The 26,258-nt window shown below is 33.9% G+C and overlaps 1 protein-coding gene across 1 annotated transcript; it reads right to left on the bottom strand.

The window, feature by feature from the left end:
• Nucleotides 1–20,768: 20,768 nt before the first annotated feature.
• Nucleotides 20,769–21,818, bottom strand: LOC131854216 (uncharacterized). The gene is made up of 2 exons (XM_059205348.1): nt 21,729–21,818; nt 20,769–21,233 (listed from the first exon to the last, which is right to left on the bottom strand). Exons 1-2 carry the CDS (start codon nt 21,750–21,752, stop codon nt 20,769–20,771), a joined length of 489 nt encoding a protein of 162 aa, XP_059061331.1. The 5' UTR covers nt 21,753–21,818.
• Between the last annotated feature and the right edge of the window lie 4,440 nt (nt 21,819–26,258).

The following is a 26,258-nucleotide window of genomic DNA, read 5'->3' as shown; positions in this document are numbered from 1 at the left end:
CCTAAACTAAGCAGAGCTTGAATTATAGGTACTAAACAACTGATATAAATATTTAGATACAAGTTTTAAATACATACATATATTATGTAGATATTTACAAAAAAAAAAATTATCTATGTATTTCTATCAGTTGTCTCGTACCCATAACACAAACTCTGCTTAGCTTGCAACTAGATGGTGCTCTGTGAAATTGTCATGATACATTATTATATATATATAATATACGAGTATATAGAACACACCTAAACCAATAAAAACAATCATATTCATGAATACAAATTTGCATCATGCAGGGTATCAACCAGCGACCATCGGAAGTGAGCAGTTAAACCGCTAAACCAATGAGGCTGTCAGTAAAGATCTGCTAAAATCACGTACATTACCTCAATTTCGTTTTCTGACCTAATACATAATATTATTTTGACCGATTCTCACTGGTCAAAAACTCATACAAACTAGTATCCTTGGCCTTCGGGTCAAAATCTTATACAAACTCGTATCCTCGGCCTTCTGGTCGAAATCTCGCAATTCTACGAGTATCCAAGTATGGCAGCCCTGCTACCATTCCAGCAAACGAGAAAGTGTCGCATATTATGGCGTTTCTTGTGTGAGAATATTTATAAATACTTAAAAACTTTCCTTTATTCATTCGGTCTCGCACAGGAGCGAATTCCAGATGGCAATATTACTGACTGTTGCTATTGTTGTAAATGTACGTGCTTATGTTTATTGGTTCATTGTACCATTCAGACCTTCCTGAGGTTATGAGGTTCTTGGTTTTAGATATTTATTCTCATCAAGACTCTAGAAGAGCGTGATGGCCTATCACAACTATTTAGTTATACTTAAAGAGATCTCAGCCCCGGCTTAAGAAAACATATAAATAATAATATCATTATATATGATATATAAACATCTTGGTTAATGAAATAAATTTATTATTATTATTATTAAGAATCTTACATACATTTTAAATGTTGAAGTTTGGATGGATGTTTGTTACTCTTTCACGCAAAAACTACTGAACGGATTTTGATTAAACTTTACAGTAATTTAAAGTAATATAGTTTATACATCAGAATAACATAAGCCTATGTGCTTATAGTCTTATAATATAAAAAAAATATTATGTAAATTCAGAGAAATATAATGATAAATGTCAAGTGAATGTGATGCCGAGGAAGTTGCGCGGGTCAGCTAGTCGGAAATAAAGCGTTTGTGCACACTGCTTTATTTCCGATGAAAGCGGGTTCGATTCCTCTGGTGGTACAAAAACATTTGTATTCATGAGTACGATTGTTTGTATTGGTCTGGTAATTTCTATGTATAATATATGCGTATTTACAAAAAAAAATTATCTATATACTGTTTTAAATTTGACGTCATTGGTCATTTATACGTATAATTAGTAAAAATTTGATATATCGGTAACTCAGCAAATAAATATAAAACGTGATAAGATCCCGTGATTTTTACTATATGTCTGTAAAAGTAGTTAGTTCTTTCATAGATATTGTTGCTCCATATCTAGCTACTATTTTTAATAAATGTATTGATAATGGGACTTTTCCACAATTAATGAAATTTAGCAAATTAATCCCACTATTTAAATCAGGAGATAAATTTGAGCCAGGGAACTATAGACCTATATCTATTTTGCCAGTTCTAAGTAAGGCGTTTGAAAAGATAATGTTAAATCAAATGTTACAACACTTCAGGGATAACCGACTGCTTCACAGTCAACAATATGGTTTCACCGCCGGCAAGTCTACCACTGACGCAGGTGTAGCGCTGATAACACATATTTTCCAATCATGGGAGAAGTCACAGGATGCACTCGGAGTTTTTTGTGACCTATCAAAGGCATTTGATTGCGTGGATCATAAAACACTTTTGTACAAGCTCGAACATTATGGTATAAAAGATAATGATCTAAAATTAATGAGAACTTATTTAGAGGATAGGGTCCAAACTGTAGATATTGACGGTATAAAATCTAAGGGAGCTAATATTGGGATGGGCGTTCCACAAGGGTCAATCTTAGGCCCCTATATCTCTTTTTAATTTACATAAATGACCTTCCCTTTATGGTAGAGAAAATTGCAGATATAGTGCTGTTTGCGGATGATACTTCGTTAGTGTTTAAAATTGGACGTCAAACTAATCAATTAGACGATGTAAATTGTGCTATGTCTGCTATATTAAATTGGTTTACATGTAATAACCTATTATTAAATTCCAGCAAAACAAAGTGTATAAAATTTACACTTCCTAATGTAAGACCAATAAATACACAGTTATTGCTTAATGACGAAATAGTAAATTTTGTTAATGATACAGTTTTTTTAGGTATAACAGTGGACTCGAAATTACAATGGGGGCCCCATATTTCAAAATTGGCCAATAGACTCAGTTCAGCTGCATATGCAATTAGAAGAATTAGGCAATTAACAGACGTGGCGATGGCTAAACTTGTATACTTTAGTTATTTCCATAGCATTATGTCATATGGTATACTACTGTGGGGTAAAGCAGCCGATATAAATACTATATTTATTTTACAAAAGAGAGCCATACGTTCTATTTATGGTATGGGTTCAAGAGAGTCATTACGTCAGTGTTTTAAAGATTCAAATATCCTCACCGTTACTTCACAATACATTTATGAGAATATCATGTATACACGGAAGAATTTAGAGAGTTTTAGAAAACTTAAAGACTGTACAAATAGAAACTTACGCAATAAAAATAAGCTAATTTTACCTAAATGCCGCCTGCACAAAGTCAGTAATTCATTCTATGGTAATTGCGTAAGATTTTATAATAAACTGCCAGAATCTGCACTAAATCTGACAGAGAGGCAAGTCAAATCTTATATTAAACAATTTTTATGTAAGAAAGCCTATTACAGGATAGACGAATTCATAGAAGACAACATATCAAGTAAATAATTAGTTTATTAGCATACAACGTTATAATTTGTTTATCTCATTGCTTTCTTGATTCAATTATTTTAGAAATATGAAAGCGTAGCGGGTTTTGTATTAATTGCCGCATGCATTCTTATGTGAAATGTGAATACTATAAACATCAGATGGCAATTGTGAGTAGCTATGACGTGGTCTGGTGTTTTGAGTAGTCATGCTCACTAAAATGTCCAGACTTGTGGCGGCGTGGTGGGCCGGGTCATTGGGCTCCCTAAAATATGGTCGAGCGCAGTGATGGCTGGCTCATCCGTCATACTCGTGAACGGGTGCTGCTTGTAGGGACTGGTCTGCTCTAATCACTATGACTGATTTCCTCTTATTAATTGTTTAACCAGTTGGTTATGTATTCAATATTTTTTTCTTTTTGAGTATTTAATTGAATTAGTGCTAATCGGTGGTTTGTATTCACACACTTAAACTTAAATTGTAAGTAAGAATAAATTATTTAAAAGAGCAACACACAAGTTTCTTGCTTGTTCTTCTTGTGATGAGACAGCATTCCGAATGAGCGGTAGATTAAAAAAAAAAAATGTTATGACTATTCAAAAGTGCTTCAATGTAAGTTTATTTGAATAAATGATTTTCTATTCTATTTTATTCTATTCTACTAATTGTAAAAAGTATCTATGTATTTATATTAGTTAAGTAATAATGTAACACAACCTCTGCTTAGATTGGGACTAGATGGCGCTGTGCGAATAGTCCTGAAATTTTGTCTCACTAATATTATAAACGCGAAAGTTTGTGAGCATGGATGGATAGACAGATGGATAGATTGTTTGTTACTCTTTCACTCAAAAACCACTGAACAGATTTCGATGCAACTTTCAAGTAACATAGCTTATATATCGAATAACATATGAGCTATAAGCTTGACACAAGTGAAATCGCGGGCACAGCTATATGGATCTATGCTATTTCATGGAAAAACTACTCAACTGATTTGTATGAAACTATACAGTAATGCGGCTTATACATTATGTAATGAACTGGAAAAATATTTATACATTTAGAAACAGAACATTTATATATAAGAATAACATATCGGCTGTAAGTTTGACGCGGATGAAACCACGGGCACATCTAGTGTATGTGTGGCATACAGTGTGACCATTCTGTGTTATATATTCATTGCAACAGAGACAGGGCAACGCCGCGTCAAATTAAACAAATCCCATCGGAGTTATGACAATATTTGTATTTGAACGGTTCACCCCCAGTGAACTGGCGCACAGCGAGGTGCCCACATTAGTTGAGTTTAGTACACTTACAGTATTCTGTTTATATGGTTCTTTATGTTTTAATAATGTAGTATTTAACTAATTATTTATTTTCCTAATATTATAAACGTGATAGTTTATGAAAAAGAATAGCTAGATGGATGTTTATTACTCTTTCACGCAAAAACTACTCAACGTTCGTTTATGTTCATAAAAATCTTGACTTATTTCCAAAAAACAGCGATATTTATAATATTAATACTAGATTTAAAGACAAATAAATAATTAATTTGCTGTCCCCAAATATCGTTTTTTCATGTTCGGGAGAAAAAATACCTATGCATTGTAAATAAACTGCAAAAAAAAAAAGTAGGTCTTTTATCAATTGGAATATACCGGTATAAAATTTTAAAATGTCCTACATGAATAAATGATTTTGGAATTTGAATTTGAACAATAATGACACTTTGCAGAGATACCAAAGGATATATTGGAATTACTATTATTACTATATAGGTTATATTATAAATTAGTAACTATGATACTCACTTCCCTTGTATACTGTCGAGGAATACAAATAGTCATAGATAAATGATTAAAGGGAGAAAGGGACTGATAACCCTATTGCTAGCAACATGCATGTCAGATTGACCTCCATGCGGTTCCCTATGGAAACCATCGTGATATAGTAGGACCATATCAGGTTGACATCCAAGTGGGACCACTTGGATGTCAACCTGAAACAACTCAAACTCTGGAAACCATTGAACCATGAAATTACTACTAACTGACTCAGGTCAGTTAGTAGTAATTTCACCATGAATTTATCAGGATGATTTATCATAATTTATCAGGATAAGTAGAGCATGAGGTCAGCCGCATGCTCATCTTGTCCTCCTCTGGTACCCCGCCAGCGTAAACCGTTAGTGCAGCGGATGCACCATTCCATTATCCATAAGATATCTAATCTACCGTAATATCAGTAAAATCTAACAAACAAATAGAAGGGAGACAGGATTGTTAGTTATGTGGACTAATTTATTTATTTATTTATTTATTTATTTATTTATTTATTTACGTCACACTAAGTGAGCTTTACAGTTTCCCACTATGCCCACTTAGGAAGATTGTATACATAGACTTATAAAACACTAGTTACTAATACATACACTAATTACACAAGAAAAAAATAAAAATAAAAATAATAACAATAATAATAATCATTCATCATTTATACTGTCATTGTTTGGTGATTTTTACCCGCAATGATCAGTCTATTACCCCATCAATGGGAGATATATAATATATATATAAAAAAAAAAATAATAATCTTAATTTTCCATACTACTTAAATAATCTACAGCCATCCTACGAAACTCCAGCAAATTACTATTAAATATGTCTAGATCTGGAAATCGACTAACAACACAGTTGAGTAGACTCAATGCCAGAGAAAGCCTGTTTGGCCAGCTCCGTTCTTCTCCATGGAACATCAAACAAGTTTCGTCTTCTTGCTTGTACGTAATTAATGGGCGCTCTTATGGACACTGATGTTAATACCGCTTGGTTACATTTTTCACCTCTCATGACTTTGACTACATTTTCAATAAATGTAATCTTCCGTCTTACTTCAAGTGTGTCATATCCCACCATCCCCAATAATAACCCCTGTTACGGAAGGAAGGAAGGACTGTATTAGGGCTGGTTAAAAATGAGACACGTTCCTAGGTGAGGTAAAATAGGTGTAATCAGCTCGCTAGCAAAAATATAAAGACAATATGGCATAAGAAAACAAACGGTATATAAAAACAGAACGTCAAAATATAAAATACAAATATATATAAAAAACATAAAAACTATCAAAAAGGTTGCCATCGGCAACAACCCCATTGCTAGCAATGTACTATATCAGGTTGACCTCCACGTGGTTCTCCCTGAAAACCATCGTGATAAATTCATGGTGAATTTACCACGATGGACCAACTGACCTGATCTCATGCTCATCTTATCCTCCACTGGTACGCCAGCGTAAACCGTTAGCGCAGCGGTTGCACCATTCCATTGTCCATATGATAAACGATTACATCATTGTATACTTATTCTTAAGCAGTTAAAGCTTACTTGAATGCTTAATTCAGCCTGGATTAAATCGATAGTCGGCACCTGCCACCTGCAAGCTATCATGTAATTAGGTTACTTCAACTCAGGGTTGCCAATCGTAAAATATTTGACGCCCTCGATGTTCTAGCACAGCGGTCTTCAATGTTTTACAAATCAAGGGTCAAATTTTTCTGCACAGCGGGTCGCACCATAGGTATTTTTATAAGATATTTTTTAAATTTTATATAAAGGTACTTTTTATTACTTAATTTTGGTCGTTATTGAGAGTGCCTATGCTGTTCACGGGCCGCAGAAAACACATCGGTGGGCCGCAAGAGGTCCGCGGGCCGCGGGTTGAAGACCCTTCTATTTTATTAGATTACTTTACTTCCGATGGTCGTGATTATATATATTAATTAGCAGTCCCGGCAAAAAGTTATTTTGCTATATAAATTAATATCACTATAAAAAAATAGGGGTTGGTGATAGAAGGGTGAAAATTTAGGGTTGTATGTATTTTTAATGCCACATAATAAAAAAATAAAAAATATCGTCGAAAAAATAAAATATAAAATTTTTGATGTGAGCCACCCTTAACATTTAGGGATATAAAAATTTTTATAAACCTCTTCCTAAGACCTGCTGAATATACATATAAAATTTCATCAAAATCGGTCTAGCCTAGCCGTTTCGGAGGAGTATAAACACGAAACCTGTGACACGAGAATTTTATATTGTATATTACATAATATATTAATAATTGTGGACAATAAACATCTAAGCCTGTGTTATGGCTACTAGACAACTGATATAAATACTTAGATACTTTTTTTGTAAATACATATATAATATGCATAAAAAATACACAGACCGATACAAACAATCACACTCATGAATGTTTTCACCGTGCGAGAAATCGAACCCGCGACCATCGGAAGTAAAGCGGTGTACTTAACCACAAAACCATCGAGGGCGTCAAATTATTTTAAGAAACTCAAGACATTAGAGAAGGATAATTCAGAGAGAGAAAGTTAAGTGACTGAAAACGTATCAGTGGGGTGAGTCGGTCGTAAATCGTCCCTTCCATTATACATGAGCACAAAACGGCTGAATTTCGTCCGCCGATTAACCAACGAGATTTGTGGTGTAAGTTTCCGCCAAAACACCGGTTTTTTTTTGAACAATTTGTCACAAATACACCCCGCTGGTAAGTATACGTAATGAATGATATTCAGCTTCGGGAGTTCGACTTTAATTTTGAATTTATTACTCTTTTTATGAGTGTAGTTTGAATACGGGACTGAGAAATCAAATGTATATTTTTTTAAGTCCACCTAATGGAAATTGTCTTTACGTCGCCTATAGTAAAATAATAACCCTGGATAATCATACAGCAAGCGTCATCTAGGCCCAAACTAGGCACAGGTTGTGCTAAAGGTACTAGACAACTGATATATATACATAGATATATATTTTTTGTAAACACATACATAATATACATATAAAACACACGAAGTGTTACAGATAACAATACTCATAAATGTTTGTATCGTGCGAGGAATCGAACCCGCGACTATTGGAATTAAAGGGTTATGCTAAATCGCTAGACCAACAGCGTCAATGTTTCGGCGCTTAGGCTACTTTTATTTTAAAAAAATAAAGTTAAATTCCACGCGGTCCTCCGCGTGTCGCGGGAACAGAACAATATGAAAAGACTGTTTCAACTGAAAAGACCGCAATCTGCCCTTAAAAATTTCCAATTATGTTATATGTAAGGTAAGTAAATTAGTTAATAAAATAATAATTTTAGTAATAAGTATAGTATAAGTAAGGAGCCAAGGTGGACTGACGATCTGGTCAAGATCGCTGGAAGGCATTGGATGCGAGCAGCGCAGGACCGATCGTCGTGGAGATCTTTGGGGCCTGTCCAGCAGTGGACGTCTTCCGGGCTGCGATGATGATGAAGGAACCAACAGAATATCAGCGCTGCAGATTTACCTATATCAGTGATTCCCTAAGTGGTCTATATCGACCCCCAGGTAGACCCTGGGGGTCGATATAGACCAACTGCAAGACAAACTGCAAGGGGTCTATGACAGCGGTGATCTTGTTGTTTTTAACACTAAACTTTACTACAGTTAGAAATTTATAAAAAAAATCATTCATCATCATCATCGCAGCCCGAAAGACGTCCACTGCTGGACATAGGCCTCCCCCAAAGATCTCCACGACGATCGGTCCTGCGCTGCTCGCATCTAATGCATTCCAGCGATCTTGACCAGATCGTCGGTCCACCTTGCTGGAGGCCTTCCCACGCTGCGTCTTCCGGTCCGTGGTCGCCACTCGAGGACTTTACTGCCCCAACGACCATCTGTCCTACGAGCTACGTGCCCCGCCCATCGCCACTACAGAGTCGCAATTCTTCGGGCTATGTCGGTCACTCTGGTTGTTCTGCGGATCTCCTCATTTCTGATTCGATCACGCAGAGTAACTCCGAGCATAGCCCTCTCCATTGCCTTCAGAGTGACTCTGAGCTTATTCATGGGGCCCATAGTTAGCGACCACGTCTCTGTGCCGTAAGTCATCACTGGCAACACACATTGGTCGTAAACCTTCGTCATGAGACATTGCGGAAAAGATTCCGAGCTTCCCGAACGCTGCCCATCCGAGTTGGATTCGACGATTGACCTCTTTCTCGAAACTGGATCTACCTAGCTGGATAGTTTGCCCTAAAAAAAATCAATACCAGATAAGAATGGGGGGTCTACGCAAAACCGAAAAATATGGCAAGGGGTCTACTACACAAAAACGTTTGGGATCTATAGCATTATACTGAGTTTCACTTTTGTGGCATACAGAGCCTTTTGAGCCTTTCCAATTTATTTTATTAATTAATGTTTTTTTCTGTATCTCATATATGTTATGTGTCTGTAATTATTGAAAAGAATTTATCTATCTATCTATCTTAATGAAACAATAGTACCACAAATAAAAGGCATTTGCGGGTGATACGAGCCAGAACATCTGTGTTGCCCTAATGTCTAATTAGGGTTGCCATAACGAAAAACCATGTAACGAGTCATTGTGTTTGTATTGCCTATTTGAACAGGGTTAAGGCGTAAGAGACATGATATTGCACATATGTATAGGTGTACCCAGCGTGTTGTCCCCTCCGATCGATCCACCGTCCATTTGTGGAATGGGGATCGACGATAGTCTGAGCCAAGGTTCGAACCCCAAGCAATGCCCTCAGATTAAACTCGTATACGTCAGGTGGGAGTTGACCTTCAGTCCTCCTTTTCATTTAGAGTGCCATCTGCACTCTCTATCGTCCGATGAAGCTGTAAAGGTCCGCTGCGGCCAGCATTAGAGTAGTCCGAAAAAAAAGCATCTGGTCCAGGGGGGGTAAGTCAGAATATTGTAAGCCGGGACCCACGCGTTTTTTTTCAGTTTGTGTAATTTATAGCGCTTACTTACTGCGCAGTTTTTTTTTTAAGTTAACGCATAATATTGTAAATCATACAATTTCTGGAGGCTACCCTTCCCTGCTTCCTCCCTTTCTCCTTTTTCCTTCCCTCTTTTCATTCTCTTAATTGGGTTGTTTGGGATATTGTCAGGTGTTTGGGGCTGTAGCACTGTGACCTACATAGATCTATTGGGCTCGCCCTTCTCAGAGTTCGCTACCTTGGTACGCCCATGCTCATATGTACTTTATTAAAGAACCGAAAATCAAGTGGTTATATTTGTTATTTAATTTATTTACTAACTAATTACGGTAGTCGAATTCAGACATAAAAATACCAAATGATTTTTAACATTTAATCAAAACATAGTTGCCGCCGCTGTTTAGGCAACAGATTTTAATGCAGTTTTCAGCAATATATAGAGTAGATCAAGAGGAAGGTTTATATATATAATGCATGCGTATTATAGTGTAGAAAAAGTCGAAAAATTCAAGCATTTGTGATGCATATATGCAAGGTCGGGACGGGTCGTTAGTTTATTCACAAAATACTATATTTTTAGTAAACTAACTATGATGAACACCAGAGCGAAGCCACAGAATGCCCACAAGTCATGAATATAACTGTCGGTATCAGACACTTTATTTGTCTGTTTGTAACGAACTATAATACTTATCTTTATTGCATTGTACTTAGCATTACTGTGAATCATTTAGTTTGTTAGTTTATCCACTACGTCTACAGTTTACAGCTGTTTTAGTCGAGTATCTAAAGCCGTGAAGTTATAAGAGTAAATATTTTGTTTGTAGCATAGCGGACGAGCTTGCGGCTCACCTGATGGTAAGTGACCGCGCCCCATTAACACCAGAGGAATTGCAAGTGCGTTTCCGGCCTTTTAAGAAGGAATAAGCTCTTTTCTTGAAGGTTTCAATATCGTATTAGTTTAATACCATTGCTGAAAGCTGATTCCAGAATACTATAACTAATTAAAATTAAAATATAACATATGTATGTAGATTGAATGCTACGGCGGTTTTGCGGTTTAGCACACCTGCCGATGGTCGCGGGTTCAAACTTTTGGATTCATAAGTAAGATTGTTTGTATCGGTCTGGATGTATTCTATATACATATATCGAGTATGTATTAAAAAAAAAACTATATATTTATATCACTTGTCTAGTATTAAACATAACACAAGCTCTACTGAACGGATTTTGATGAAACTTTACAGTACTACAGCTTATGCATGAGAATAACATAGGCTATATTTTTTATTGAAATTTAACGGGGATGAAACAGCTAGTTATGATATACATATATTTGTGTGTGTGTGTGATGAACATGTTGCTCATAATAGTGTTTTGTCCCCTGAACAATGTTCCACGCTGTGCTTCGACCTTTTTGTATTACTACAGATCACACATAATAACACAATTTTATAAATCTTATGTTGTACCATGTATTGTCTATATTTATTAGCATATAATTGTGTGTGATTAGTAACAGTCAAATAAACGAACAATCAATGGTATTAGATAGAAAGATAACATATATCTATCTATCTAATACCATTGAATGTTGCTACTTTGGAGGATGATATTCAAATTCAAAAAACATTTATTCATGTAGGACATTTTAGCCGCTTATGAACGTCAAGTTTTTACATTATAATTTTTTTCCCTACCGTCCAGTTCGGTATATAGATCCAATTGAGAAGAACTGGCAAGAAACTAAATTGAATTACTTTTTTTTTAATCCAGTTTATTTACAATGCATAGGTATTTATATAGGTGTCTATGTCTAACATTAAATGAAAATCCCGAACATGAAAACTATTGCCATGCACGCTCGTCATTCAAGTAATCGTTTAGTGAATAGGCCTTGCTCAGTAAATATGATTTAACAGATGTTTTGAATTTATTTAAGGGTAATTCCAATATATCCTTTGGTATCTTATTGTAAATTTTTATACCTATTCCCAAAGACCTATTGACTTTTTCTAAACGATACTTGGGGACAGCAAGTTTGTCGTTAAAACTAATGCCTAGGTTATGCCAAAGTGCTCTATAATTTCACATTTCACGATAGATAACCCTGAACATTATTCGTTTATGTAGAAAAAAATAATATTATCAAAGGATTTGAGCCCCTAAATTATAGCTAAATAATATCAGGAACGCGGTACGCTTACAGGGCACAGAGCTTCACTCTGGGGACCTATATTTTATCTGTATTGCGGTTGTTATTCCAATTCTTTTAGTATTCAGACGAATCTTGTACAACTAGCAATGTGTCCACGGTTTCTCTGTCTTTCTAGTGTTTTGAGTAATCATGCTCACTAAAATGTCCAGACTTGTGGCGGCGTGGTGGGCCGGGTCATTGGGCTCCCTAAAATATGGTCGAGCGCAGTGATGGCTGGCTCATCCGTCATACTCGTGAACGGGTGCTGCTTGTAGGGACTGGTCTGCTCTAATCACTATGACTGATTTCCTCTTATTAATTGTTTAACCAGTTGGTTATGTATTCAATATTTTTTCTTTTTGAGTATTTAATTGAATTAGTGCTAATTGGTGGTTTGTATTCACACACTTAAACTTAAAAATGTAAAGTAATAATAAAATTATTTAAAAGAGCAACACGCAAGTTTCTTGCTCGTTCTTCTTGTGATGAGACAGCTTTCCGAACGAGCGGTAGATTAAACAAAATGTAATGACTATTCAAAAGTGCTTCAATGTAAGTTTATTTGAATAAATGATTTTCTATTCTATTCTATTCTATTCTATTTTCAAATATTACATAACAATTAGGAGAAATCACCTTACTAGGATCTTAATAGGTTTATTTGTTTTTAATGGTCTGTTCGGATTACGAACACTGATTAGAGTATTTTCTTTTGCCACTGGTCACTCTATTCTCTCAAATTTGAATTTAGAAAAGAATCTGTATTATTGTAAACATGTATAACATTTATTTGAAAAGAATACGAGCTGAGTTTCTTGTCAGTTCCCATCTCGAAATCATTCCGGACTGACGTAGATTTGACATATCATATGAGTCTGTAATAGACCTACATGAATAAAGATATTTTGAATAATGATTCCCTTGAGAATTTTAATTTGAAATGTGTGAATAAAAAGCTAGCTCTAATCTATTGTACTTACGTATTAATAATAACCACGCCAAATTTTAAAAAATATACTTCATTTTCCCTCATAAAACCGATAGACTATGCTAACCAAATCTTAATGAACGAAATCTATACAAAATTATCGCAATATAACACTGATCAATTAATTTTGAAATTTCATATTTAAAACACATTATCTATATTATTAACAAGGTCTTAACACGAATAGTCTTATCTAAATATATATAACTCAAATGTGACTGACTGACGTAGTGATCTATCAATGCACAGCCCAAACCACTGGACGGATCGGGTTGAAATTTAGCATGCAGGTAGATGTTATGACGTAGGCATCCGCTAAGAAAGGATTTTGATTAATTCTACCCCCAAGGGGATAAAATATGGGATGAAAGTTGGTATAAAACTTTGTCAATTTTAAACTGATCGGGCTGAGACTTTGCATCCATAAAGCTACTATGACGTAGGCATCCCCTAAGAAAGGATTTTGATAAATTCCACCCCTAAGGAGATAAAATAAGGGATGAAATTTTGTATAAATCTTCTTATATTTTGTAGGCCCTAATTTTTTACACACACTAAACAAAAATAAAGCCGCAAAAACTACACCTAATTAATAATAATACTTATATACTACTACGCGAGCGAAGCTGCGGCCAAAAGCTAGTGGTAAACCTTTCCCGACGTTTCGACTCGTAGCACTTGTTGTGGTTACCAGCTGATTGGAGTAACAGCGATGTCAATGTTGATAAGTGTCATAGTTTTTTTTACTACCGTTATTAGAAAACGATCTGTCTAACAAAAGATCGCGATATCGCGAGAGAGGTAAATACCTTTATTTACCATTGAATTATTCGTGTAAAAGTAATGATAGGCATCAATTAAATTTGAAAAGCAAACAGTTCAATAAGCTCGTTTAAAAATCAAATTTGATTAAACTCCTTCCGACTGAAGTCGAATAATTAATGGAGAAGTTCACCAGCACTCGACCTGTTGTCCCCTGAGGGACATGTCTGACCAATGACAACAGGCGAGTGGCGGTTTAAAGGTTTAATATTAGATTTCATTTTATTTATTCACTAGCTACGCGCCCTGGCTTCGTTCAGGTGTACATGTACATTATACATATACCTTCCTCTTGAATCAAAATTAAAAAAAAACGTTCGTAAATACATATTATACATAGAAAACACCCAAACGGATACAATCATACTCATGAATACAAATGTTTCTGCCGTGCGAGGAATCGAACTCGCCACCATCGGACATAAAGCGGTGTGCTAGACCACTAGACCACCGAGGTCGTCAAATAAATATAAAAATATTAATACGTTCATATATCAGTGTTATACATATAATGTACACTCATATAAATGAATGAATATGAATAAGTTGATACTACTATTTTAATATGGGAACACGTAAAATGTACACTATTCGAAAAAATCTAACATTTTTGAGGCAGTCAATAAAAAAGAAATTATTCAACAGTATCTTATACATAAAACTCTCGTGTCACTATTTATTTTATTTACACTCTTTATTGCACCAATTACAGACCAAATAAAAAACAATTAAAATAGAAAATATACATTTTGATACAAAAGGCGGTCATATCGCTAAGCAATCTCTTCCAAACTACCTTTAGGTGAGATAGAGAAATAAAAATAAGAACAGGGTAGGTGGCGCACGTAATAAACAAAAATAAATATATATGACTCAAATGTACATTCTTCTTCTTCTTACTCTTCAGAGTGGTCGTGGTCAACATTTTGAATCACCATGAGTGAGGTTTTTCGTAATACGGCGCCATTCGTCGCGAACTGTTGCTTTCCGGGTACGTTCGTAAACTGAGCACTTAGTTGCGGCCTTGATCTCGTCTGTCCATTTCATTGGTGTACCACGTGGTTTGGTGCCTTCCACTTTTCCCTGCACTACGAGACGCTCTATGTAGTCATTACCACGGCGAAATACGTGGCCGAAGAAGAAAGAACAAATATACATAAATATAAATATATATACATATTAATACATATCTACATACACTTAATAGTGCACATATAATTGGAAATAATTAAGGAAGATTAGTTAAGAGAATAAAAAAAATTAATTAAAGGGAAAGAAAATGGATTGTCAGAAGCTTTAAAGCTGGCAAGTGATTGAATGCTATGTTAGTTACCAAACTCCTTCGAAACGGCTTGACCGATTTTTATGAAATGTTATATGCATGTTTAGTAAGTCTGAGAATCGGCTACTATTTTTCATACCCTTAAGTGACAAGGGTTGTCCAGTAACATTTTAATTTTATTTTTGCGAGATTTTTTTTATTTTTATTTATAATGTGGTATTAAAAATCATCATCATCATCATCTCAGCCTGGAAGACGTCCACTGTTAGACATAGGCCTCCCCCAAAGATCTCCACGACGATCGGTCATGAGGTGCTCGCATCCAATGCCTTCCAGCGATCTTGACCAGATCGTCGATCGATTGTCATTAAAAATACCTCAACGTTATTCTTCTACCATCAACCCCTATTTTTTTTTTGATAGCGATTTTAATTTAGATGGTAAAACAACGTTTGCGGGATCGGCTAGTATATTTTTAAATTTTGAATATATAAATTATTAGTATTCAAAATTTTGTGAACTTGTTTTTTTTTTATAACACAGGGGACAAACGATCATGCGGCTCACCTGATGGTAAGTGATTACCGCCGCCCATGAGCACCCGCAACACCAGGGGAATTGCAAGTACGTTGTCGGCCTTTTAAAAAGGAATAAGCTCTTTTCTTGAAGGTTTCAATATCATATCGGTTCAGAAATACCATTGCTGGAAGGTGATTCCACAATGTGGTTGTGCGTGGCAAAAAGTTTTTAAAAAACCACACTGTGGAGGACCACCATTCATCCAGATGATTGTTTTCTTAACGCAGTAAAAATACGACATTATTTCGGTCAGACAAGTCGCTAAAGATCTAAAAGTGTGACGTCATAGTTACCTTGTCGCAATCAGTTTTATTTCATGTTACCGATGACATTAATACGGGCGTTTATTAAATTGACTGCGACAAAGTAATAAATGGTGAACACGGATTATAGATTGTGTCACAATAATTTATTGCACTAATCTGTCCAACGTGGATTATGACAAGTGATAATAATCTATACATATAAATAAAATTGGAGTGTCTGTTTGTAACATTGAAATAATAATTTTTACTACATACTAATGAATATAAATACGGTACATTTTTGTCTGTCTATCTGTTTGTTCCTGCTAATCTCTGAAATGGCTGGACCGATTTTGACGTGATTTTTTTAGGCAGGTAGCTGATGTAATAAGGAGTAACTTAGACTACTTTTATTTAAAAAGAACTTTTTTTTAGAAAAATAAAGTAAAATTCCACGCGGACGAAGTCGCGAGTACAGGTAGTAATCTATATACATATTTGTGAGTAGTGGACCGCCCAGCTTCGTCCGGATGCTCATAACTTTGTTTTTTATATATTAACATACTACATAACATGTCCATATATCTTTTAAACAGTGATAGTATATAAGTGCGTTATGATGTTTATAACACACAACGCGATTTTAGCCCGACACGTAGGTGAGGGCGTAATAAAGCCGAGTGTGTTAAATACACATATATCGAACGACTTTCTTCTACATACTTTATTTTAAAACTTAACCATAAAACTGTTATGGACACTTTTGCTTTTCCGCCGTTTTACTTTTTTAGAGCTGTTGCTCTGGAGTTTATGCCGCGGCAAAGAGGTCTAACCTAACGAGTACCCTCTTATGAGGATCTGTAGCGAAGGAAAATATCAAAATATCAGCAGTATAAATTGATAACAAGTTCCCCCTGGAAACCGTCGTGATAAATTCCTGGTGAATTTCCCATGATGGGCTAACTGTCCTGACCTCATGCTCATCTTATCATCTTCCGTTAGCGCAGGCAGGTGTACCATTACATTATCATCCATAAAAAAAACCTTTTTTTAATGGATGATAAGGTGATGATGATAACCTGCGGTAACGGTGTACATTGGCAGAAGTGGAAGAAGATCAGATGAGCATGAGGTCAGTTCAGTTAACCCCGTGGCAAATTCACTATAAATTTATCACGATGGTGTCCAGAGGGAATCACGTGGAGGTCAACCTGACATGGTACATTGCTAGCAATGGTGTTAATAGCCCACATTACTAACCAAAAAAGGGGGGATCATATAACCCGGTTCATTTAGATAATAGAATGATGACAGATAACATTTGTATGAATGTGTATGATGTCTCATCACATAATACTTATATTGCATGTACTTTACTTGGATAAACAAATTTCTATTCCTACATGTATTTCCCAGCTTTTGAACATTACTGTTACACATTTGGAGAGGGTATAACATGCAAAAGTGTATTGCTGGCATTCCTATCGAAACGAATGCTTACGTAATCACTTAAGTATCCATATGGTTTCTATAACCAAACATACTCGTCAAAAGTTAAAGCAACGTTGCGATTGCTTTTTTTCTTTATTCTCTATTTCTACCATTCCTTTCAGTAGTCCGCCATTGTATACCTTATTTTTTAAATTCAAATTCAAATTCAAATTGTATTTTTTCAATAAAGTGTTAAAAACAAATTTAAGGTAATGATACTAGCTACTGTTTACGACGTTAGTTGCTCAGATAACATTTTTTTTTAATTTTAAACATGTTAAAATATACATTATGTTTAAAGGTTATGTTGAATCATTAAATGATTGAAACTAACTGACATATAAAATGTACCAATTGACTTTCTCGCCCATTCTTCTCTAAAAAACCAACGTTCCGTGATGGTTATTTCATCCTTTTTGATACAAATTGTAACTTTTGCTTGGTTTTATTCTTGGGAGTATATCCCTAAATAATGCTTCTATCAATTGTAGCCAGCAATTTAAAGTCAACTACCTTAGTTTATACATTGTAATTATCACATCCAATTATTTTTAAAACTTTTGCTTGGTTTCATTTGGAATATAGCCATGAATAATTCTTCTTTTAAAGTTCTTTCAATTAAAGTCATCTAACTTAATTTAGAAGAATATTGCTCGTTTCTCCCAACTGAAAATTTTAAGAAAATATTCTTCCCAACTTTATCCTACTGTACTGGAAAAATAGTACTTAGTTTCGTTTCTGTATTTTCAAAAGTTTGCTTATTCAATACATTTCTAAAATAAAGTAAAAAAAGTACTTACTAGAAACCCTGAAATTTGTACTTACAGAAACGAAACTAAGTAATTTTTTTTTCCAGTACAATAGGATAAAGTTAAGCAAATTTTTCTTTAAATTATTGGTTGGGAAAAAGAGGCAATATTCTTCTAAACTAAGGTAGATGACTTTAAATTGAAGGCTACCTTATATATAAAATTCTCGTGTCACAGTTTTCGTTCCCATACTCCTCCGAAACGGCTTGACCGATTCTTATGAAATTTTGTGAGCGTATTGAGTAGGTCTGAGGATCGGATTTCATCCCCCTAAATATTAGGGGTAGTCCACCCCTAAATTTTTATTTTTATTTTTAGTTTCTATTTTTTTATGATACAACATACAAAAATCCTAAATTTTTACCCTTCTATCATCAACCCCTATTTTTTATAGCGTTATTAATTTATATGGTAAAACAACGTTTGCCGGGACAGCTAGTTGATATATATATATATATATATATATATATAATAGCTAACACCGCGAACCCCATTCCGCCTCAGTATTCAATATGTCACGATTTTTTTTTAATTTGGTAAAGAATTAGAATTGTATGGGAAAATAAATTTGTTCTTTTCAGTTTCTTCATATTTAACACCGTTTAAACCATCCCTGGACTTTCACGAATATTTCAATACTAAAATTAGACAAATCGGTTCAGCCGTTTTCGAGTTTTAGCGAGACTAACGAACAGCAATTGATTTTTATATATATAAGATAGATAGATAGATAATAAGTGTGGTATACGCCGCAAAGCGTAAAAACCCAGCAAAAAATGAGAGAGTGAGACGATACTAAGAATAATAATGAAAAATGATTGCGTTGATCATAATACATTGCTAAAAAAACTTGCTTTTTATGGCGTCAAAGACAATGCTTTAAATTTAATAAAATCTTATCTATCTGATAGAATACAGAAAGTGAAGGTTAGCAACGCTACGTCTGACGGGTCACTTGTGCAAATGGGTGTACCTCAAGGATCTATTCTCGGTCCATTTTTATTCCTAGTTTACATTAATGATCTCCCATATGCCATGCAGGATAGATGCGGCATAGTATTATTTGCAGACGATACTTCATTGATTTTTAAAGTTAATAGAATGACTAATAATTATGACGATGTAAATAGTGCTTTGCGGCGTCTCCTGCACTGGTTTACAACTAACAATCTTATGTTAAACGCTAAAAAAACAAAATGTATTAATTTCTCTCTGTCTAAAAGTTTTAATACTAATTGCAATATTAAATTAAATGACGAATCTCTCGAATTTATAGAATCTACTGTCTTTCTAGGAATCACACTAGATAATAAAACACAATAGGGTGCACAAATTCAAAGCCTTGCAGCGAAACTAAGTTCAGCAGCTTTTGCCGTGCGTAAGGTTAGACAGTACACTGATACTGATACTGCTAGATTAGTCTATTTTAGTTATTTTCATAGTTTACTCTCTTATGGAATATTACTATGGGGAAAAGCGGCAGATATTAACCCTTATCGTGGCAAGATTGCTTTTTTTAGAAATAGCAAAAAAAATGTATATAGTTAGCTTCTTTGGGTTATATAAAACATTAAAAAAATAAATAAAAAAATCGTGACATAATAATTTCGGAAAAACAAGGTGTATACTATTCTATACATTGCTACACGTGTAGTGATTATCGCATTTTTAGGAATGTATATTATGCTATACATTGCTATGTTTAGGGAGAGTTGGAATGTTACTATTAGTTTTTAACATATACCAAAAGATTATTATTATTTGATTATTACATGATTTTAAATAAAAATAACTGTCTTGATTGAAGAAAAAATGTTTATTAAAAAAATATTTCTTGAATAATAATAATTTGTAATAATTGAACATCCTACTGCTTGCGGTGGTACTCCAAAAAACAGTTACGATTCTTCACATAACAAAGGTGAACCTTACATTTTGTGCACATATTGTACTTGCCTGGCCTGGCCTTAGATAATGCTAAAACTATTTTGCTTCCAACACCCACAGTCTCTTCTTCTTCAGTAAATGTAATGTCTCTAAAAGTGTCATCTCCCGCGTAGAGCAAGAAGTCGTAAATGATGCCAGATACACCAGTCCTGACTAAGTTCTTGAAGCCCCATTTACAAGGTTTATTTGGGTTATATTGACGACGACTTCTTCCCTTTGTACGGTATAACCATTTCGTCAATACTAAAAGCGTTCTCTTCTTCTACGGATAAACACTGTGTTCGAATGCTATCAATTATAGGACGTAGTTTATAATATCTATCTAATGTATCGGCTTCAGAATTATTGGTAAAATGTAAAAATCGTTGATCTGACCTGATCTGTTACATGTGCTACCTTGCCATAACAAAAGGACTTTTTCCAATAATCTTTGTATGATGGCAAAACTACAATACCCATCATAACATTTATTGCCAAAATGTCTAGTATATCTTCCCTTGAAACTGTTATAGATCTTCATGTTCTTTGTACGCTTTATAAATTTATGTGAATGGTAATAGTATCTACTAATTCTTCGGTAAAAAATCTATAAAAATAATCTAGAGGTGGCCAATCAGATGGTACAGGTTCCAAAAATGTAGGGCCTGCTATTTCAGCCTTGTGTTGAAATTGAGGTCTTTGGCAACGAAAAGATTTTTCTGCGATTTTGCGCTTCTGGAGATTTGCGCTTCATTTTTTGAGCGCGCGTCAAAGGTGTCCTGACAGGCGTGGATGCAATTGGTTGATTCGAAAGCAAAGATGGCAAAGATGAAATTGAGGGTAGAGCGTCATAATTACTTTCTGATGGATTAGGAAATACTTGAGTAAGAATAGGTGTAAGAGGCACATCGGTTGTATCGACATAAATATCATCTACATGCGTTCCTATCTGATCATCAGAGATTTGTAGGAGGTTTAACCTTTCGAGACTGGAATTTATCGATGGCGCTGGAGAACTCTCTGCTGATCCAATCATTCCAGCTTCATCACCGCTACTAGCGCCGTCACTTGTGTCGGAATTTGCATTCTTTTCAGGCACCAAAGATAAAATACGCCTAGCTCTTTCACTCATAGCAGTCTAAAACCAAAGCAAAAGAAACATGCAAAAAACCATCACCATAGGTAAATAATGTATGTAATAATATTCGTCTCTTTATATAGGTAGATAGTCATGCGGTAATAATAATAGTAGTATTTTTTGTGGGAATCAAACCCACAACTTTGTTTATCGCTTTCCAAAACCACTATATCAACGAGGCAGTCAAACATCACTACAACTTTATTTTAAATTTACTTGCAATTTAAATTTTATAGGAAAGTCCAAGAACATTATGATCCCATGAAGTTAGCAATGTATATTATTCTATACAGCATCGACGACAGGTAGATTACTGCAGCTGCGGCATTGTATAGTATAATATACGTTAGTAAAAAACACGACAAAAACATGCTAATTCTCATAGCGACAACAGCATATATATAAAAATATGTAAGAACAAACTTTTAGGCATGCGAATTTTATAATAAACATACATATTTAGGGGTAAAACCATAAAAATAAAATTAAACTTACCTTAGTTAAACCAGAGCGGCGCATCTTGATGGTTATTTTTCACAACTGATTTAAAATTATGACAGATAAACGACTATTTTTATTTTTGAAGTATAAATAAACGTCCAGAAATGTTATGTGTTAATAAAACGAAGTTAAAAATTAATTTATAGTGATCATAGAATTTTATAAAGTTGTATGTATGGTATACTATACAAAATGAACTTAAGGGTTAAAAATATATTCATATTACAAAAACGTGCCGTTCGAGCGATCTACTGTATGAAGAGTCGTGACTCATTAAGAGAGAAATTCAAAGAGGCAAATATTCTCACCGTTGCTTCTCAATTTATATATTCAAATATCCTATATGTTCATAAAAATCTTGACTTATTTCCAAAAAACAGCAATATTCATAATATTAATACTAGATTTAAAGACAAACTTGCTGTCCCCAAGTATCGTTTAGAAAAAGTTAATAGGTCTTTTATGGGAATAGGTATAAAAATTTACAATAAGATACCAAAGGATATGTTGGAATTACCCTTAAATAAATTCAAAACATCTGTTAAATCATATTTACTGAGCAAAGCCTATTACTCACTAAACGATTACTTGAATGACGAGTGTGCATGGCAATAGTTGTTCATGGACTGAATTTTCATTTAATGTTAGACATAGACACCTATATAAATATACATTGTAAATAAACTGGCTTTAAAAAAAAAAAGTAGTTCAATTGAGTTTCTTGCCAGTTCTTCTCAATTGGATCTATATACCGAACTGGACGGTAGGGAAAAAAATAAAATTATAATGTAAAAATTTGACGTTCATAAGCGGCTAAAATGTCCTACATGAATAAATGATTTTTGAATTTTGAATTTTGAATTTTTAATAATAATAAAGCTGAGAAAACAAAATATACAAATAATAATAATGTAGGTGAGTATTACCTTCTTTTAGAAGAGAAAGAAAGAGAAAAGGTAATAAAATTATTTTTATTTCGGCCCGTAAGTGTGGAAAAAAGCCAGCATAAGCTGAGAGAATGAAACGATAGAGAGAATAATAATAATAATATATTTATTTGTATTGATACGATTGTATTGTGTTGATAGATATTTGTAATTTGTATAAGTAGTTAATATATAAATACTCGACAGACCAACGTCGTAATACTTCATTACGACATATTCTGATATCTTTTTGATAGTACTCATTAGTGTTCAATTTGTGTTTAATTATCTATTTTTATTATATAATAACTTACTGTTGCGTAATATATTTTTTTCTTTCTTTCTTTCTATTTTCATTGTAATCAAAATATTTCACAATGTAATATATAACTGGAGGTATATAGGAAACTTATTTAATATCTATCTTAACTACCTTTTGACAGATTTTCTTTTATATTTTACTAGCTACACGCGCCGGCTTCGCACAAGTGTATATGTATCCGTTGCGTAGTTTTAAAGATATAAGCAAATATATGGGCGGACGGACAGCGACAGTGACTTTAATAAAACCAAATTCAGAACTTCGGCAAGCTTCGGCAACTGTCAAATCTCCAACTGAAAGTTTGAGAAAAGAAAATAGTACATTATAACGATATATGAATCTTTGGTTAAATAATATTCTACTAAACTAAATATATTTTTATTTTATAGTAAAGTTTCTTAGTAAACATTCTTCATTTTTGTTTATACTATGTAGTGATAATGATTATTTTATGTTTTTAGTGCAATCTAGTCAAATAAAAATAGTTAAAACCTGTTTAACTGTATTAATACTAATTTTTGTAGTTTGGAATCGAACCTGCGATCATCAGTAGTGAATCGGTGTACTAAACTAGACCACCGTCAAACAGATGTACTGAACGTTAATGTACCCAGCATCAAATTTAATCCGAGCGACGTCCGGTTACTGTATCAGTGAACAACTCGGCCGCGTTTATATAAGTAATCCACCTAAAAGCTGGCAACATTTTGACATATTGTTCATTGAACAATAGGATTTTTCATACAAATAGCTTTTGTCCAATAACAACCGCCGGCCATTTTGTAAGAGGTGGAAAAAAACACGCCGGGATGGTGGGTCCGTGAAAAATTACCCGCGGTTCGGGGAAATCACACTTTTTCATTTCTTATCCCAATAGAGTTTTATTTGAATGGACATTTGCGAAATCGTGTACAATATAGGATTTGGTTTTATGCTTTTTTTTATCAGATATAAAAAGTAAAGTAATAGTTTTTGGAGAAGGTTCGAGGACTTTCTATAGTTTCTACGATCTTGTGTTATTGTAATTTTTCTCGTGTATTTAACAAGACTTTTATACTCTTTTAATGTTATCTTATTATATATAATAAGAAACGTATCTGTCTGTCTATCTGTTTGCTTTTTTTTACGAATGATAATGGAATGATGCACCCGCCTGCGCTAACGGTTTACGCTGGCGGTACACCAGTGGAGGATAATAAAATAAGCATGAGGTCAGCTCAATTAGGCCATCGTGGTAAATTCACCACGAATTTAACACGATGGTTTCCAGGGAGAACCACGTGGAGGTCAACCTGATGTGGTACATTGCTAGCAATGGGGTTATTAGTCCACATTACTAACAATCCCGTCTCCCTTCAATTTGTTTGTTAGATTTTACTGATATTTTAAAAGATCTTGGCATTCATTCATTCGTTTCACTCTTTTCACTCGTTTCATTCGTTTCATTCGTTTCATTCGTTTCTTTCGTTTAATTCGTTTCACTTGTTTCATTCATTTCATTCGTTTCACTCGACTCACTCGTTTAACAAGTTTCAGTCGTTTCATTCGTTTCGCTCGCTTCACTCGTTTCACTTGTTTCATTCGTTCATTCGTTTCATTCGTTTCATTCGTTTCATTCATTTCACTCGTTTCATTCGTTCATTCGTTTCAGCCGTTTCATTCATTTCATTCATATCATTCAATTCATTAATTTCATTTATTCATAACAATTTACATTGTGTTGAATTTTTAAATTTATTACATAATTTATATTAACTAATTAATGTCACAATTAAGCCTATTGGCCTATCTAGAACTATGTATATCACATTTTCACATACATACAAATGTCGCATACATACATGTCGTATCTTAATGAAATTTTACATGAAAATACAAATATTTTCCCAAATTTGAATTTAAAAATGAATCTGTATTATTGTAAACATGTACAACATTTATTTGAAAAGAATACGAGCGGAGTTTCTTGTCAGTTCTTCTCATCTCGAAATCATTCCGAACTGACGGTAGATTTGACATATCATAAGAGTCTGTAATAAACCTACATGAATAAAGATATTTTGAACTTGAATATACTATCTGTACCCGGGGTTTCATTCTCATGAAATTTATAACATATGTATAAGTTTTATTATTGTAAAGTAAGTATGACAGAATATATAAAAAATACAGTAATATTATATATATGCGACGACTTCTCATTAAGTCTGTGGTTTTGAGTGGCAAAAAGTTAAAAACCTAGCAAAAAAAGAGCAATAAATTAAAAAAAAGTTATTGTTCGAGATTTCTAATTATCGATTATCTGACGCGAGCAATCTCTTTGGGATGTCCCAGAGAGAATTCGAATGAAATGTAACAATATTTAGAAATTACATTTTTTTTATCTGCAGTTATTAATCTTTTTTAATTGTCTATGCCTTCGGTTCAGGCAATATGTTTTATATAATTGGAATGACAAACAAGCTGACGGTCCAACTGACGAAATTTGGTAACAAATTTTATACAATACAATATCTCTATAAATTAATGTTGTATGTTTACACATATTTATATATTAATAATGTATATAAATGTTTGTTTGTATTCTATGAAGAGAACAATAAAGAATTTACATTTTTTTTTATCTCACAAGAAAGCATTCACTTAGCACCATATAGTCCCAAGCTAAGTAAAGGTTATGTTATGGGTACCAGATAACTGATATAAATACAGATATACGTTTTTTGTAAATATATACATAATATATATAGAAAACATACAAACTGATAAAACAATCTCATCAATATAAATGTTTTGCCGTGCGAGGAATCGAAGCCACGACTATATATATAGGAGGTAAGGCAGTGTGCTAAACTGCTAGCCCATGATGATGATGGATGGATGTTTGTTACTCTTTCACGCAAAAACTATTGAACGAATTTTGACGAAACTTTACAGTAATATAGCATCAGAATTACATATAGGCTATAATTTTAAAAGATAATATGTAAATTGGGCGAAATATAACGATAAATGTCAAGTAAGTGTGATGCAGACGAGGTTGCGCTGATAAACTAGTAATAATATATGTATGCTGTGCCCGCGGTTTCAACTGCGTTAAATTTCAATAAAAATTATAGCCTATGGGTTATTTTGATGCGTAAGCTATGTTACTATAAAGTTTCATCAAAATCCGTTAAGTAGTTATTGCGTGAAAGAGTAACAAACATCCATACTCATAAACTTTCGCGTTTATAATATTATTAAGATTAAAGCTCATATCTATAAAGCTTAATA

The sequence above is a fragment of the Achroia grisella genome, unplaced genomic scaffold (assembly GCF_030625045.1).
Source record: "Achroia grisella isolate CSIRO2021 unplaced genomic scaffold, CSIRO_AGI_Agris_v1 utg971, whole genome shotgun sequence".
Taxonomy (NCBI): domain Eukaryota; kingdom Metazoa; phylum Arthropoda; class Insecta; order Lepidoptera; family Pyralidae; genus Achroia; species Achroia grisella.
This window is presented reverse-complemented; position numbering and strand designations above follow the sequence as displayed.

What these genes read in the sequence shown, in the direction of transcription:
- LOC131854216 (XM_059205348.1), bottom strand. Translation starts at nt 21,752, where the DNA reads ATGCGCCGCTCTGGTTTAACTAAG. An exon ending in GCCGCTCTGGTTTAACTAAG is followed by an intron (nt 21,234 to 21,728) that starts GTAAGTTTAATT and finishes CTTTGGTTTTAG; the next exon opens with ACTGCTATGAGTGAAAGAGC.